The sequence below is a fragment of the Trachinotus anak genome, unplaced genomic scaffold, assembly GCF_046630095.1.
Source record: "Trachinotus anak isolate AG129_WGS33_773 ecotype Australia unplaced genomic scaffold, CSIRO_AGI_Tana_v1 ptg000001l, whole genome shotgun sequence".
NCBI classification, from domain to species: Eukaryota; Metazoa; Chordata; class Actinopteri; order Carangiformes; family Carangidae; genus Trachinotus; species Trachinotus anak.
The window spans coordinates 7,093,795-7,111,134 of NW_027273852.1; the positions used below are offsets into that span (position 1 = coordinate 7,093,795).

Below are 17,340 nucleotides of genomic sequence, written 5' to 3' on the forward strand. Positions count from 1 at the left end.
GGCTCAAAGGCATCTGAAGAATGTTTCACACTATGATCAGCTTTGGCATCAAAATGTTTTTTAAGGATACTGCAACCAAATGAGAAATGGTAGAATAATGCACAATGTCTTCCTTACACGGCATCACAGTGTTAGTCTCTTGAGTTTATGGAAAAAATGGGTAACATCAATAAACCACCCCCCGCCCTCACCCCCACCCTGCCATGAGCATGTTTTTACCAGTGTTTCTTCCCTCCCACAACATACTTTAGAGATCTGCTGTCCCTTGGGATAAAACTCATCTTTCATGGACATGAAACAAGAGCTGGGAAGAAATATCAAAGAGCATATCTGAATGTGAGAACCAAGAGATGGGGAAATCACTGGCTTTGTGAGCCAAATGTGAACATGAATATGTGCCTAATGGACTGCAAGTGACACCCCAATGCTTTGGAGCAGAGATGTGTTTTCATGCATGGAGATACTGGCAGAAGCAATTAAGAAAACTGGCTGATGATAGTCCTAATGACAGCTTTTCTCCATTGTTCAGATGCATTGTAAAGGCCCTCATTTAGAGTAAAAGGTGTTTCAAAAAGAGCAAATGCATTCACATAATTGCTCAAAACTCTTCAAATAATCAACAAAAACGATACAAGAAAAAAAAAAGTGCTCATCAAAGACAGTACATAGAAAAACAACCTGCTTTGTTTGAATTCTTGCATTGGATTCGAGTATCATATAAACTGCTGTCCTATGTGTGTTGGAGCCTCACACCATCTAATATGACAGTGCTGAACAACTGTTGCTCTGTTACCTTACATACAACAGCTGCATTTCCTACTATCTCTGCTTCTATTTTTTGACATACGGTAGGTGTCCAACCTGGTGTATGACTTTACATGTTACTTTAAACTAATAACTTTAAAAAGTTTGGTACATTTGTATGTTTTCACACAGAAGTTGGTGTCTCTTCATTAGTAAACTGGGATTCCAGTGTGATATTTGGGGAAAAAGTCCCAAATCCCTAAAAGTTAGGTGAATGCATCTCAAGTTTTGATCACTGCATCGCTACATTTGCAGTCTTGACACAACAAGGCACCTAAACAAAGAAGAAAAACATGCAGTATATCATTTTTTTACTTAAATGTAAAAAAATCCCATACATGTATCCTATAAATGTTTATCACTACTTGGATTGGGATCCAGGTTGGATGCAGATTCCAAGTATTTTCTATGATATAATAAAATTTTGAGGATTGTGCTGTAGCGTATATTCTCTTCGCCATACTGTAAAGAATGAACATCCATGCACATACCATAGAAATTATATTCAAATAATTATTTTCCAACCAATTCTGAAAATCAAACAACTTTTACTTTTATTCAATCCATGTAAGGACATCAGAGATGCATTTTGAAACAAACAAGAACAAGGTCTTAATCCAGTGCAGTTAAGAGAAGACTTTTTTCAACTGTCAGCTGGTTCATAAATCTTTCACCTCCATGTGAGATAAGGCCTTAACTTACTCCTCAGACTGTAGTGACTCGCATGACCAGCTCTCTGGTGCTATTGCTGGGTGGGCTGCGAGCCTCCGGCTGCCTCAGGTGACTGAGGAGGTGGAGGATGTTGTAGGGACAGTGTTGGTCTGGCACTGTGCTGCTGCTGTTGGGGTCCACATGTGTTCCCAGTCCTCCTGCGGCTGTCACCACAGTTGTAGAAGTGGAGCCGGCAGCTGTGGAGGCTACCACCATCAGTGAGGAGGTGGAGGTTGACACTCCTACTCCAGTCTGATAGCCCTGGCTGGGCTGAGACAGAGTCCTGTCCACAGTAGTGTCCTTCAGGTCATCGCTGTCCATTGACTTATCATAGTTCAGGACCTTCCACTGCTGGTTCACGGCCTGCCAGCGGTGGAAGATACGAAACACAGAAGGTCCTTCGTGGACAATTAGTGCTGTGAAAATCAGAGCATCAAACAGACAATGTCAGTGTCTGGCAGCACACTTAATGACACCACAAAGTGACATATATCTCTGCAGTGGTAGATTCACTATGTTAAAGCCTGCAGAGAGTATTAACTGAGGGAGAAGCACAACAGAACAACTCATCTTTAAAGTTCTGCACTGTAACCCGCGGATCTTTATTTCTTAGAAAAACTGGAGACACAGCACAATTTACGACACCGATAGTCACCATTTTTGGATTTAGGTTAGCAAAAGTGATGCATCTGTTCTCTGGGGTTGTTCCATAACAACTTATCACAGTTTAAAATTACTTATTGATTCGTGTTCATTGAACTGCGTATTTGAAAAATTGAAATCCATCTGTAACGACAGATGCTTTGACCCCGAGATTTTAGTTTGTATTAGTCTACATGACTAAAATATGAAAGTCATGTAGAGGGAAATACAGAATGTGTGGTTTGCATTGTATTGTATAATCTGTAAAATATATCTTCATAAGGGAACTATTTGAAAACACTGTGCAGCACTTTAAGTCTCACTGTTTTATAAATCATTTATTATATGTTTTAATACTGCAATAAATATACTACAATAGATGCTAAATATTTGTTACAATAAATCTTATCACTCTATATAGAAGCTGTATTCATTATAGAACTAACACATCACAATTCAATTATTTTATTTCAATTATGGCATAATATTGTCCTCTGATGTAAGAGTTTACATGAGGCTTTACAAATTGCAGCAACTACAGTGAGTGCAGTCTGCCAAACATGGACATTAATAAATCCTAACCTCCTCTACATACAGAGTATATTGATAAACTCCTGTTCCTCTTCCACTCTAACTTTGTGGATAAGCGAAAGTCAGGTCTTAAAATCTACCAGGTGACAAGTTAATCTGTGTAAAGTGCAGAGTTAATGACTCCACAGTCAATCCTCGCCACCAAACCGGAGACAATCGATCTCCTCTTCCTCTCATTCTGGTGTCTGCTGCAGAGGCAGTTAAGAGTTTTCCTAATGTGAGATGCCATCACACAGTCATCCACGAGGGCCCTCGGGCTCCAGAGGACAGCAGGCTTAAAATGGATATGCTACAAGTTTCAATTTGGACACCCACCCAAATTCAGAAGATGGTTAAAAACAATGCTTTTTTTTTCTTTTGTGTTATATGAGTTCAGTATGGTTGTTGAAGTTTGCCTGACTTTTATTATAGAGTGACATGCATTATAATGCACAGTGAACATTCAGCATTCATATCTAATTATGCAAGTAAGGTCTGACACAGCATTTCACCACCTTTAATATAGTGCGTGTAATATTACAAAACTGTTAATAAAGATCGGCCAAACAATCATGCAATCATACAATATTGATTTGAGTTTGTTGGCTGTGGTATAGATTAATTGTATTAAATGTCACTAGTGTAAACTGTTCATAGCATTCACAATAATTTGTGCACAGCTGGTGGGCATAATTATTGACTCTGCTGAACAGCTATGACATTATGTTTGCTTTTGCTGGTTGAATGCATAATGTACCTATGTGACCAGACAGGCACGCACGATATTATTCTCAGGGGTAAAATCCACAAACTCATTCCAAGAGGAAGAATGAACTAAATAAACCACAGTTAAATGTAACACCTCACCGATGCAGACGACATCCATGAAGCCGTACATGCCGTAGCAGATCTGGAAAAGCAGATCTTGTCGCTGCCAGCGAGCTGACGGGCTGAAAGACGACCACACCAGCCAGGAGATACTGGCCATCAGGAACAGGGAGCCCAAGATGGCTGCTGCTATCTGCACTTTCTCTATCACTGTCAGGGAGATGGCCTGCCACTGCAAGAAGACACAGACCACTCTTATTTCACTTTTAACTTTACTGAATACTTGGAGGACAATTTCTGGGCCAGGGGCGAGAATAACACATAAAGATAAAGACAGGTATCGACAACATAAAGACACCATCATCAATTAAACATATTAAATCGGACTGAGGGTTGGATTTCCAAACAAAGTTTGTCTGAGCTGGGTTCATCACTTTTTTGTGTCTCCTGGAAACACTTCCGTTGTCATCTGTGCTACTTGCAGCATGTTTCTGAATTTGGTTGTGTTGTGTGTATTTGCAGTAGATGTGTTGTCAATTTGATGGAGGTGTTTTCCTAAGTTGCTTTGTGTTGAGCTTTCTCTGACACTGTACTGTACCTATAGTCAGCTGCAGTTTTCCAAATTTTCTTGTGTTTTGTTTTTACATGTGTTTTCTTATACTGCAGTGCACTGACCTCTCTCAGCCACTGCAGTACAATAAAACCTTCCCATACAGAAATGTAATATATGACATATATGCCCCTATATCAAGAGCAACGTTGCCTATGAGGGGATATATTATTGTCACATGATACTCTGGATGTATGAAAATAAAATTTTTATATGTACATTTATTAAAATATCTATGATGGATTTTTTATATTGCACAACATGTTGCAACCATATACGTATATATATATATATATATAGTTTATATGTGCAAGTTTATTAAAACAACATACATATAAAGTTTCCCATTCTGGGAAGGTGGTCTTAGACTTTTGGAACTCACTGTCTATAATATCAATATATATCGACAGGCTTTGGGATGGATATATGTTTATGTAATATACGTCTACAATATAAGCATACATATATCAACATACATAATTGTATGGGCTACACATATATGTCAATATAGGAAATCGTTCCAATTTCTAATAGGTTTCAATGTATTTTTTACAGATATGTTTTTATTCTACACATATATATATATATATATATATATACACATACATACATATACATATACATATACATATACATACACACACACACACACACACACACACACATATATATATATATATATATATATATATATATATATATACTTCATGAGTACTGAATGGGAAAACCTCAAAATAATCTGTGCCCACTCATATGTCCTATCATTGCTGCTGCATCTTTCTGCTCTAAAAAGCTCTGTTTAATTCAAAAACATTAGTTCATGTTTCATTCTAACCAGACGTTGATATGTAGATAAAAATGCATTAATGTATGAGTCCTATAGGAGAAGGGGGGAAGAGGCTGTCTCTCCCATCCCCCATATCGACCAACAATTCTCCTAATGAGAAAGCAAAACACACATTTCAGTCCTCAGTGTTTTCACTGAATTTTTTATCTGACTGTTAAGGTACAATAACTTCTTCATAATCCAACTTATGCATTTTCACCTTGCTTATTGTGGGAACTGTTTTCTTTGTATGATTTCTGGACATTACCCTGTATATTGCCTTTAGATATGTTGATTTGGTGCTATACAATTAAAATGGAACTCAACTGAATAAAATCTTAGTTTCTCATCTTTACTCCCACGGCTCACCTGTAGTGGGTTCTTGGTGCTGATGGCAATGACCTGATATTTGTAGTAGCAGAGCTCACAGGCCCAGGAACCCCTCTCGCTGATCCATTTGATGAGGCAGGGCTGGTGGGTGCAGCGTACTGACCCGCTGCACCGACATGGGCTCAGCAGCTCCCCCTGCAGGAAAGAAGCAGAACCAATGAGCACTAGCACGCCAGGGCAAGTCTTAGAAACAACTTAGTTAATTTAAATGTATAAATATTTTATGTGTTTCAGATTTTTTCTGTCAGTGGACATCTTGTTTGGACAGTGTGTGCTGCTGCTGGTGCTGCTGCAGGTGAGAGTGTACCTCGCTACCTGAGCTGAGTTTTGATGTAAATCTGAAAAAAATAAAGTCCTGCACTGACGCAGCCTGTGTTATATTTTCAGTAGAAGCGCACAAAACTCAATGAAATACTGCAGACAATACTGCAAATACTGTTATGCTTCATAATTCTGGACTGTAGCCTTAGAGCAGGATACTGTAAGTAGCGATTTGTTATGCAGAAGAAATATCTGCCTCCAGCCATCATTGACCATCTGACAATCCTTGGTTTTCTCATTTTATTTGGCCATCGCAGATAACCCTTTCACATGCAATATAGTGCAGGTTACACTATACACACATTTATATTTCTTTGCAGTTCTTTGTCCTGGCTTATTGATTTTTGATTTTCTTAGAGCTTTTCATGCACAGTCAAGTATGCACACACACACACACACACACACACACACACACACACACACACACACTCACACAGGGTACACAGCACTGCACAGTCAAATTACAGCAAAACACTAGTCCGGAAGTGGAATAAAAGCTTTGCCTTACATCTTGTTAACAGACAAAATTTTTGATTACTAGTACAATTGAAAAGTGGAGGGTTTGTCACTGAAGCTTCTGTCAAAGAGCAAACCCCGATTGAGCTGCGAAATACTGCACTATAAGTACACTGTCACTGCAGCCCTTACACTGAACGGAGCTCTCATATACATATTCTTTTATAGCTGCAAAGGTGTCAACTCCAGACCAAATTCAAATGTCAAAGAATCGCTTTTCACTTTCTTCCCTCTCTGTTCGCACCTGATCTTTATTAAAGAGAAAATATAAAACCAAATAATATGTGTCTGGGTGTCCTACAGTTCTCCAGCATTCATCAGTTGATTTCAATCAAGATCCAACATTTGCTACAGTTATTGTAGAAAATATGGTTAATTGACATACTTTTTATCTTATAAAGACACTCAATGTCAGTCAGTCAGTGTGTTAGAATAACTGAGGGCATTTCAAACCCACGGAATGGTTGATTTCATTGGAAAAAAAAAAGTGATGCTTTTATTATGGGTTTAATCTCCAAGAGGCAGGAGCCTGGAGCTGCGGTCAAAAAGTAAAAAAAAAAAAAAATCTCTTTTCCATGACCTCGACAGAAAATGTCAAGGAAAGATGAGAAAGAGAATTCATAAGGACTTAAGGAAAGAAAACCACGGTGCTGAGAGTATCCGACTGCGCTTAGCCTACACTAGGCTTATTTTTCTCAACCGACTTTATTTATAACACATGCAAAATAAATACAGTGACAAACCCAGATCCGTAGGCCTACAATTCAAGTGAGGATTCCTGCCCAAAATAGAATAACACCTCCTAAGAAAGGATTTTTTCAGTTTATATATACAGCTCATTTATCCATCAATTACTACCAACAAAACAGATATTGTTGAAAACAAATGACAAACAAAGGATTGAAATGTTGAAATAATAATAAAAGAGGGTGGGGTGGTGGTGGGGGTAGTCAAATGACATTGATGAATATGGTATTTTCTTATGATGATGATGATGATGATGACGATGATGATGATATTATAGCAATATTATAGAAATTCAAAATGCTTGGTCTTCAAGATGACTCCTACTTGGATTTGAAAGAGAAGAAATCTATATCCATGGATTTGGAACACAGCCAATCATTCAAGGATTTCCATATGTTTTGGACTGTGTCACAAGCATAAAATAGATGCTTTGTTGTTTCTACATTTACGTGGGTCTGACGTTGTGAATCTACTACAATGGTGCATCACTTTAAATGTTGCTGCTGCAAGGAATGTGGGATAGCATTATCTCCTTTCCTTTTGTAAAGGAAAGTCCTGTGTACCCTATGCTAAAGGAGATAAGATAGGAAGCATTGAGGCACCTTTCCTCAGCATTTAGAAAGATTTACCAGCTTGTATCATCGCTGCCACTTCAGATACTTCCGGGTCATTTCATTCAGTTAAGAACCTTCCTCAGAAAAAAGACTTCAACTGCAGGCCAGATCTTGAAGAGGAAGTTGAAGTAGCTGAAAGAAAACCAGACCTTCACTTCAGCACCCCAAAGCTGCTGGAGTGAGAGTCTGTTTTCGAGAAGCATTGGGGCGGGACAATAACATCACTTTATCCCTGAGGATTTGCTCAGTGGTCAACAACAGTAGCAGGCTAGTGGACTCTTGAACCATGAGAGTATTTAGCAAAGCATTAATGAAAGGAAACGTATCACTGCTGTTAGGTGAAAGAGCTGAGAATTAGCATCCTTATGTTTAACTTGACCAACATGTGTGTTCAACAGTGGAGTTTGGCAGTGTTTCATATATATCAATGCATTTTTGCATTCAGAGGACTCTGAATCAGCCACGGTGAAAATACAAAACTCACTAAATGGGGCATCATAAGAATTTTAACGTAGCAGCGATATGTGCTCAGCCATAACCAGCCACTGTTCTTAAATTACATTCAGCCTGAAGAACAAATGAGAGATTTATAATCTCTCACCCCGGGCTCCAAGCTCATTGAAATACATTACTAGTCTTGTCATATTGAATATAGATGATGACCCAAAAGGTGTAGACTTTTCACCCTTTTTAGATCTTGACCTGCAGTTTAAGAAACTTGGATCTTTAAAATTCAAAACAGGACCTTCTTGTATAGATGTTTTAATCTTAATGGGACTGAACAAAAACATGTTGTGAATGGAAAAATAAATTAGCCAACCCCTTCTACTGCAACAAAGCTCTCCATCTCTCTAAGCTTGGACATTTAGTATTCAGTATTCCCTGTCTACCATGTAGCAAGAAACGCAAAATGCAGTAAGTTTCCAAATCATTTCTCCACGGTGTCATTGTGCTGACATCTCTGACAGACGGAGCAGTACCCTGGTTGAGGGAAAGGAAGGGAAAAGCAGGGAGATAGAGGAGAAAAGGCCCATCTACAGATGGTCAGGGTGGGAGTGTATTGGCAGGAGCACCAGAACACTTCTGCCGTGTCCAGTGGGACTCAGACCACTCACTGTGAGTGGCCTGATCGCAGCCAAGAGCTGAAACCTAGATCACTCCAGTACAACTGAGGCTGGAGAGGGAGCAAGTGAAACTGATAACAAACGTGGCATCATAGCCCACGCATACAGAAAGTGATACATAAAATCTCTTGCTGATAAAACAGCTATAATTATTTGAAAAAAAAAAACCCACACAACAAGTGTATCAGACAGATGATAACTCTGATAGCTTAGGTCATGTTACTGCATTTCTCTGTGTTAAATTATCCTAAAACCACCTCAGTGCACCCAATTTTCTCTTTATAAAATTGGATCCATTCCCAATGTATATAATGACATGAAGCTAAATTAGAGATGGCTATTCACATTTCTGGAGGCTCTGGAATCAATGCAAGTGAACTCTATTAACTCTAGGCAAAGGGAAATTGTGGTATAATAAACTAGCTCCCACAGAAACTGAATGAAAGCGATTTTTACAACAACCAGTGACATTTAGGCCACAAGCATTTCTTTAATAAGAACCTGCAATACTGCAATCATCTGAAAAACAGTTTCATATGTGCATTTTAACTAAATTCAACAAGTTAGAGGGTGGAAAAAAAGTTCAATCACTGAGATATTAAATTGAAGGTCATATAATTTCAAATTTATTTACCTATAATGACTGATCATAAAACATGTGCTGAGGGACGTTCCACTTATTGCTTATTTTATGGGTACTATTAGGCCTCCAGTGACAGTTAATGGACCATATAAAGTAACTGAATAAAAGACAAACCAGGGTTTATAATATAAGTTTGTGAATTCACACCTGCTGTCTATAGACTTCAGCAAAACCAAATACATTTCATGGGCTTATATAACTTCTTTAGATCCCATTCCCAACAAATGGAAGAGGAGCCACCCTTCACGTGATGGAGTACAGAAAGCATATGCCTCGCCACAGTGGGGCCATATAGAAAGAATGATGCTAACTTGACCCCTCAAGTTTTCTCATTGTGCCGCAGACAAACACACTCTGCAAGTGCATTATCCGTGTTATGATTTAGGAGGAAAAGCTGACATTTTTTTCTAAGCAGCAGGGACTCCCATATTCTCAACATGCAGCTGAAGTGAGGATAGGGCAGTAGCAGCATTAGGCCCAAAGGCCACTTCAATGTAATAGTGCATGACACTTCAGGAAAAGATCACTCACTCACACAAATATTCTGTGACTTTTCTTTGTTTAGTACTGTTTAAATATTCATTTCATATGTTTGTGCACTTCATGACCATTTCCTGGAAATGATCTGAAAATACAATATAGCAGAGAAATTGCTTATTCTTCAAGAACCAAGGTCAAAATGAAGTCTGAAAGCACAAGCTTGAATAAAGCAAATGTTCCAAGCAGCAAGCGACAGTCCCCTGTAAAGCCTCTCACTGACCTTTAGCTAAACAGAACTGAACTGAAATATGTCTCAAGCTGCATATTAAAAAACTGATGAATAACCTAAGGTATTGAGGTAAAAGACATGAATTTATTTTATTTCATCTGATTTTGGGTTAGCTGTTCATTGCACTTGTATGGGTTAAAGAGTTGGTTATGATTTCATTTTAAGTCCATCTTAATAAAAAAAAAAAAACCCTCATATGCCCATATATACATTGAGTATATATGAGCATATGAGTTAATTGAGTTAATGGTTGCTGCAATCATTATCCTGTGATTCTAATGTAAGTGATAGAGAGCAAGCGTATGAAAATCCCTGTTCATGTGTCCTTGTTGAGTTGTGGAGAGGGGATAGTATCAAAAAGAAGGAATTTCATACTAAAACTTTGAAAGACATGCACTTGATTTGGCTTTCAGACTGCTGAAGGGATCGCATCGTAGCAAGTGAGGAGAAGATGAATAGTGACAATAACACATTACATTTGGGAATACGAGTATCATACTTAGATTTGGAAATAAAGATGTGAACCTATCCTTAAAAAGAGCAGGACGTCTGAATCACTAACCTTAAAGGAAATGGCACCAAAAACACTGACATGAAATTGATAACACAGACTTATTACATTGTTTGGTGTCGTATTAAATCAAAATACAATCTTTTTTTTTTTTTAATTGTTGACTTTGTCAGACACTGGAGGCTCTTTTCCAGTGGTCTGCTTGAGGAGAGCTATGTCTCTCTCTGCCTTCTTTACTCTGTCTTGATGATCTCAGCCTTGGGGATGGAAGTGTTTGAAGGTGGATTGTCAGATCAGATACTGGCTACCTTGGTCTATGTGACATCCCGGAGGCTAAGGGAGAATTGACGATAACTAATGTCCCCACTGCCTCTATCACATAGTGACACACAGACAGTCCACTCATCTCTCTTTTCAAATGGAGCCTCATTCTCCTTGTACCCATTTACACCTCAGCAGATCCATATCTGGACTTCACCCAAACCAACAGCAAGAGACGACAGGAAAAGGAAGGCTGGTGATAGATAAGAACTTGCATAATGATGGGATGGCATGAAATCAAATGCTATTGACTAGCTGCAATGTCTCCAGGAAGCATTGATGAGATGAGCTGGAGGAGACCATGGGAAATACTGCGAATTCTGAGAGTGGTACTTTGTATGCACTGCAGAGTGTGCTGACTATCTGTGGAGTTTTGAAAAAAAAAAAGAAAAAAAAGAAAAAGGATGAAGCCTTGTCTTCCAATCTCATAACTAGACCCCATGTCAGTAATAATTACAAAGTCTGTAGAACAGAGGTGGATAGATGCACAGAATTGCTGCTGGAGTAATTAGCTGATGAAACACAGAAAGATTATAGGCCATACACAGAGCAATGACCATGAAATGATATGCTAAATCTGCTGCTTGGGTAAAGGAAAGGCAACTGTGAGTGCAGACTGCCAGATGTAAAGTTATGTTCTACACCTCAGTTGTCTTGCCACACTTTTTTTTTTTTTACAACCTCCCATCCGCCATTGCAATTGGTGAGGTGTGACATATTTGTCAATGTGGTCTCAAAGGCTCTGTCAAACAGTGTAACTAATGTCTTCAAATTGAAGTGCCTGCTTCTCTGTTATAATTTGTATCATTTATTACGGCACACCCTAGTCATCTTCGTTTACATTTCTCCTCTCCTGACTGATGTAGTGTAACGTTGTCATCAATATGGCCCAAAAAGCAATGGCACGCAGTGTGATTAACTTGAAGGCGCTTCCCTTCTGTTTGGTGCACACAATTATCATTTTTTTTGCTTTTTCCAGGTGGTGCAGCAGAGTGAGTGGTATTATTTGATTTTTTCATGCATGTAATGATTCAATATGAATTCACAGTGTTTGGATATAATGAGTTGTTACTACATAGTGCTGTGTATCCTCCACACTTGTCAACCACGGAGACAAGGTCTTTCATTATCCTCCCACTGCTAGCTATGGCTGTCTTTTCAAGCCATGCAAGGGGATGAAAGCAGGATGCAGATTCTCTGCTCAGAGGCTTCTGAGCTGTGTGGCCACTTAACAAGACACAGGGAGTGGATGTTCTCACTGGAAAAGAAGCTTGACCAGTAAAACCTGCACATAACAGAGGCTTTGCCAGGAGGGGAAGATTCCTAGATCTTAATGTACAACATTACCATCTCCTGGTCATTAGTTACCCTGTGGTCTTTGTGGAGGGAAATAGTTGGAGAGTTCATTCCAACCAAACTCAACACCAACTGATTTTCAGATTAACCTTAAGAGAAAAAGCATGGGAGAGTAGCCTAACTGATGGATTGGATGAATACTTCCTACATGACATAAATATGTTATTTCAACATTTTGAGGAACATTTTCCCTTGACTTACATGTTCTGGTCCCTGGAAGCAGATCCTGCACACAGGCGTCCTGAAGCCACTTTCCGTGTAGCTGGTGAGGGAGAACCTCTCCTCCAGTTTGCCCTTTGAGCAGTCATCAGAGGAGCTGCTGCAGCCGCGCAGGGCCGCCGACAGCTCTGCAGCATCAACCCAGCCCGCCACCGGTCGCTCTCCGCCCGGTGGCCCGGTGGCTCCTGCCGCAGGTAAGGCAGTCCGGTCCCCTGCGTGCTGGTGGCTCCGCGTTAACGTGTTGTTGTTGTCGGGGACGGCGACGCCTGTCTCATGGCTTTCCGTAGTTTGGCCGCTCATGGGGGTCAGCGGAGGCAGCGGTGTCGGCGGTGCCGGTGGCCCGAGAAGGAGCACCCTCAGGTCACCGAGCAGGACGCAACAGCGGCTCTTCAGCATGCCCTGGCTGCGCAGCATCGAGCTGTCTCCGGCCAGAAACTCACAGCACCATGCAAAGGTGCTGGAAGAAAACAGCTTGCACTGTATGTGTCCCCGTCATAAGCAAACACTTCTTCATATGTGGTGGGATGGGATAGTGGGTGCAGGGGTGCGTTTTCCAGCGTGTGTCAGGGTTTAAAGCAACCTTTTAGTTTTCCTTTGTTCTAACTGAATGTCTTTTATTGTCTTCCTACGAGGATGTAAATCCAAAAGGCAAATAAATCCCATCGATGCAAACAAGTGTCTGAAGCCATTAAGTTCAATAAATGGAACAGCTAAAAGAGGAAAGTGAAATGTTAGATTGATAGGAATATGCATCCAAGTAATAAGGCTATGGCCCGTTCACTCAGTGTCCACTGTCATTTCATGGCCTTAATAGTCTCCCTGCTCTGTACAACATAAACTATCTAGACAAGCTTCTCCCTCCTGATTCACGACGAGCGCAGAAACCAAGAATGAAATCTGCCTTTTGGTACAATCGACTGAAATAGACTACAAAACAAAATGCCAGCGCTCAATCTTATAATTCAAATATTCCAACAACAACAACAACAACAACAACAACAACAACAACCAAAGCCACATCTAAATCAGCAGAGTACAGTATTACTGTCGATGTCTTGTTAGGCTTTCAAGGCAAATCAAGTCAGTCGATGGCGTGCCATGTTAGGGAAACGAAATCCGTCTTACCTGGCGAGCTACACCGTTTTCTAACGACTCACAGTTTCAGGATTTTTTTTTTTCTTTTCTTCGCAGATCTCCAGACAGACTGCAGGTCCCTGGCAAGTCTGAGCGAAGCTTACACCCCCCCCCCAATTATGGAATTCCCATGTCAGAGGAACAAAGCCGATGGGTTTACATCCCTCGGTTAAAATCCAACACGATTGTCGGACTGTCCTGCTCTGGGTGAAAGCATCCGTAGCCCCGGATTCTCCTGCGATCATTGGCTGCCGAGTCGGTGCTGCAGCTTCAGCACCATGATTCCTGGGACAGCTCCCAGACGCCACACGTCACCGCCGCACAGTGATGCAAGCAGCCAACTCATTAGGCTACTACAACTGTGGACTGAGACAAATACACAAGGAAATGGTTAATTGGGTGTTGTAGGTCAAGACATCCGTCATTACCGAGGGACACGTTAAGTTTAAGGTGACATTAACGGTTCCGCCCCCTATTCCCCCCCCCCCAAAGGATGAGGTGTTTAGCCTTTCATCATTCTGACTGAAAGCAGAGAATTAAAAAAAAGTTGTACCCGTTATTATCAATAATTAAACAATTCAATTATCCGGCAACTCAAGGCTCAACTCAAAACACAAATTATTCATAATAGCTCAGCCAAATGGTGTCATTTTGCTCAACACAAATATCAGTTAAGTTGAAGGCTTAAAAATGATCATGTCTAAAAGGAGTAAGAACGCAGGGAGATTAAATTTAGGTAGCCACCAAAAACACTTAATTTTTTGTCAGCAATAAAAGCTGTGTTCAAACCCAGTGAAGGAAGGAATAGTAGCAGCGCTATCGATTCATCTGTTATCGGCTTGCAGATGAATCAAAATAGAAAAAAACACTCATCACAACTTCTCAAAGCCCAAGTTGGCTTATTCAGAGTGTTTGTATTGACTCTCAGTTCACTAACATAAAAGAGAAAGCCAGAAACACTCACATTTGAGCAACAAAAGACATGCAGAGATTTTCTGACAGTTGAATGAATGGATACATTTCATTGATGTTTTTCATTATTTTTCTCTTCTTAGTCAGTCAATCAGTTCAACACCTTGCATTCAAAATTTTACTTCAGAATCAAAATTCAAAATTTCCAAGTTCTACATCATTTTGTTATATGGTTTTGCTGTATTATTAATCCATTAACATGTAAACTCTGTTTTAGTGTTGTAGGTAGGTAAGGTAGACCTAATTCTGTTATAACTATTATAACCTATACTAAATATTTGCTAACAATGTATATTATATAAGATGATATGTTTCAAATTTGAATCTGAAGAAAAGCAATTAGTAACTATAACTGTCAGATAAATGCAGTGAAGTAAAAAGTACAATTTCTCCCTCTGAAGTGTTGTGGAGTATAAGTATAAAGTAGCACATTAGTAGCACGTAAAGTATAAGTGCTTAAGTAAAGTAATGATGAATGATGAGTGATGAATTGATTAATGATTCTGGCTTTGGAGACATTTCATAAATATAAAAAGGTAAGAATGAACACTTCGGGAAAAGCTGGACAGAAAAGACAGTTACAGGGGAGAGCAATTTACTGGCTAGTCAGGGCAGCTCTGTGTAGCTTGATTGAATAATTGAAATGAACACACCTGTGGCTGGACTCACTCAGCCAGCAGAAACACGTTTCCTTTTTTGTCAGAATTTATATAAGACTGTGGTTAGACAAGTGGCCACAGGATGTGCATTTAATGGACTGCCAACAGTGAACTGACAGATTAAACTTGTAGCTCTCACTCCTGCTGGTTTTCTATTCTGGCAGGCAATTATCAGTGATTGCTTATGCCATCTCAGGTTTAAAGTAGTGCCTGATTAAACAGCTAGCCTTAAGCGGCAATTTGCGGGTTCAAACCTTTTTGCGCTCAACAGAACAAGGCACCTCAATCGTCCAAAATTAAAGCTGGAAGCAGCAACAAGCGGGTTTCAGGCTTGACAAAGTTGAGCAAAGTCACTTCAGGTAGTTTAATTCTGTTTGAAAGAACGAGTGAAACCAATCACATACGTATTTCATCGTCACAGTGTATGCAGAAAAATGTTAAATTCAAAAAAGGGTCCATGGAGTAAATAACATCTTACCTTGTCTGCCATAATGCAAATGCACTGGGGAGCTCATTGATGAAAAAAATGTACTTCAGTGCTGTTTATTAATATTTTCCTCTAAAGAGAATTAGCAAGTAAAGCAAGCAATTAAATACTTTGACTGGAATTAATGACGGGCCTATGATGAGAAAGAGGGTAAGTAATGGAAGGTGCTATTATGAAGCTAGGCTGTTTTTGCCCTGTTTCAGCTACAGTTGATCCCGGTTATGTGGTATCTTTACTTAAGTGTAAAGTGTATTTAGGGTTGTGTAAGAAGGGTTGGAAAAATACAGAAAAGATAGATAGACTGTTGTAGGCCACAACTGGATGGTAGCATCATGGATCTAGTTAGCCTTTGAAAACCGTGTACATTGTGTAAAATATGAGTTCAACGTAAAGTGGCTGCTGTGAGATGGGCTGAGAAATGTGGAGTTGACAAATGTTAACCAATAAGTTGTTATTAAGCAGAAGGTCAATTGGAACTCTGAGGTAATGAAGTCATTAAAATCTTGACAAAGTTGACCTGAAATATACACAAATGGTATTAATTAACTCATAACAGAATGGTTCATCACTACAACACTTTGTGGGGGCCTATTTACATCAAGGTGACTGAAAACATTGTAAACATTACATTGTTGCTGTACTGGTATGTTAACAAGGGTTAGTTTTGCCTGGATACTATTTTTGCGTATTTATAACAGACTTATAGGACAGTATAACATACATTTCATTACTTGCCACTAATTGTAAGGAAGCTCATCCTCATATATATTCTCATGTGTTCTCATCTCTGTATTGCTTTTCTAGTAATTAGTTTTATTTGTGCGGGACATAGTTTGTTATGTAAGATGATGTGTAAGCGGGTTTTGGGTTTAGTTACAAACATGCATTTTCATGGTTAAATTAATCAAAGTTGTGGGTGAATTTACACTCACATGTGAGCGGCATTTCTTTAACATGTATTCTAAATATGTATTGCAATTACTTTCCAGGATTTTGTAATCTATTTATCAAATCTGAATTTAATAATGAAGATACTTCAGAGAATGGTAAGTGTGTATTTCTAAAATACTCAAAATATCTTTACTGCAGGGTTGTATTTACTTCTTTTTTTTCACTTCAAATATCAACAAAAATATGTAAATTAGTAAAATGCCTGTAAAATAAAATAGCATAGAGATTTGAAGTAGCACAACATCTAAACCCACTTAGGTTTCCCACAACATTAATTTAACAATGACCTATACTTACCTAAGAGGAATTACATGTAGATTCATCACATCTCATCTCTGGTGTATCTTATTGAGAGCTTGGAGACTTTAGAGGAGCTAAACTTTTATCAGAAAGGTTTGAAATGAGGTTAAATCCAGCTGACTATATGATTACTTTACCTTCTTTTGGTTTGCCCACTTTTTCTTTCAAGCTAACACAAATTTAAAGTTTTAAATTTAATTAAATTTAAAGTTTTAAATTGAATGCTTGTTATTTATTGTCGACATCGACGGTTATCTTTTTTGACTGTTTACATCACTAAGCAACCGCCAACATCCATGTGTCGGCTTGTTTTTC

At 39.2% G+C, this 17,340-nt stretch overlaps 1 protein-coding gene across 2 annotated transcripts; it reads right to left on the reverse strand.

Annotated features, from left to right (window-relative positions):
- Nucleotides 1–1,332: 1,332 nt before the first annotated feature.
- marchf4b (membrane associated ring-CH-type finger 4b) lies at nt 1,333–17,292 on the reverse strand. 2 transcript variants are annotated; one of them, XM_071466339.1, is made up of 6 exons: nt 17,023–17,292; nt 13,648–14,022; nt 12,505–13,232; nt 5,361–5,516; nt 3,595–3,787; nt 1,333–1,931 (listed from the first exon to the last, which is right to left on the reverse strand). In XM_071466339.1, the coding sequence occupies exons 3-6, from the start codon at nt 12,934–12,936 to the stop codon at nt 1,510–1,512; spliced, it is 1,203 nt and encodes a 400-aa protein (XP_071322440.1). In that variant the 5' UTR covers nt 12,937–13,232; nt 13,648–14,022; nt 17,023–17,292; the 3' UTR covers nt 1,333–1,509. The 2 variants fall into 2 exon arrangements, with proteins under 2 accessions (XP_071322440.1, XP_071322361.1); XM_071466260.1 differs by having other exon boundaries at nt 12,505–14,022.
- Between the last annotated feature and the right edge of the window lie 48 nt (nt 17,293–17,340).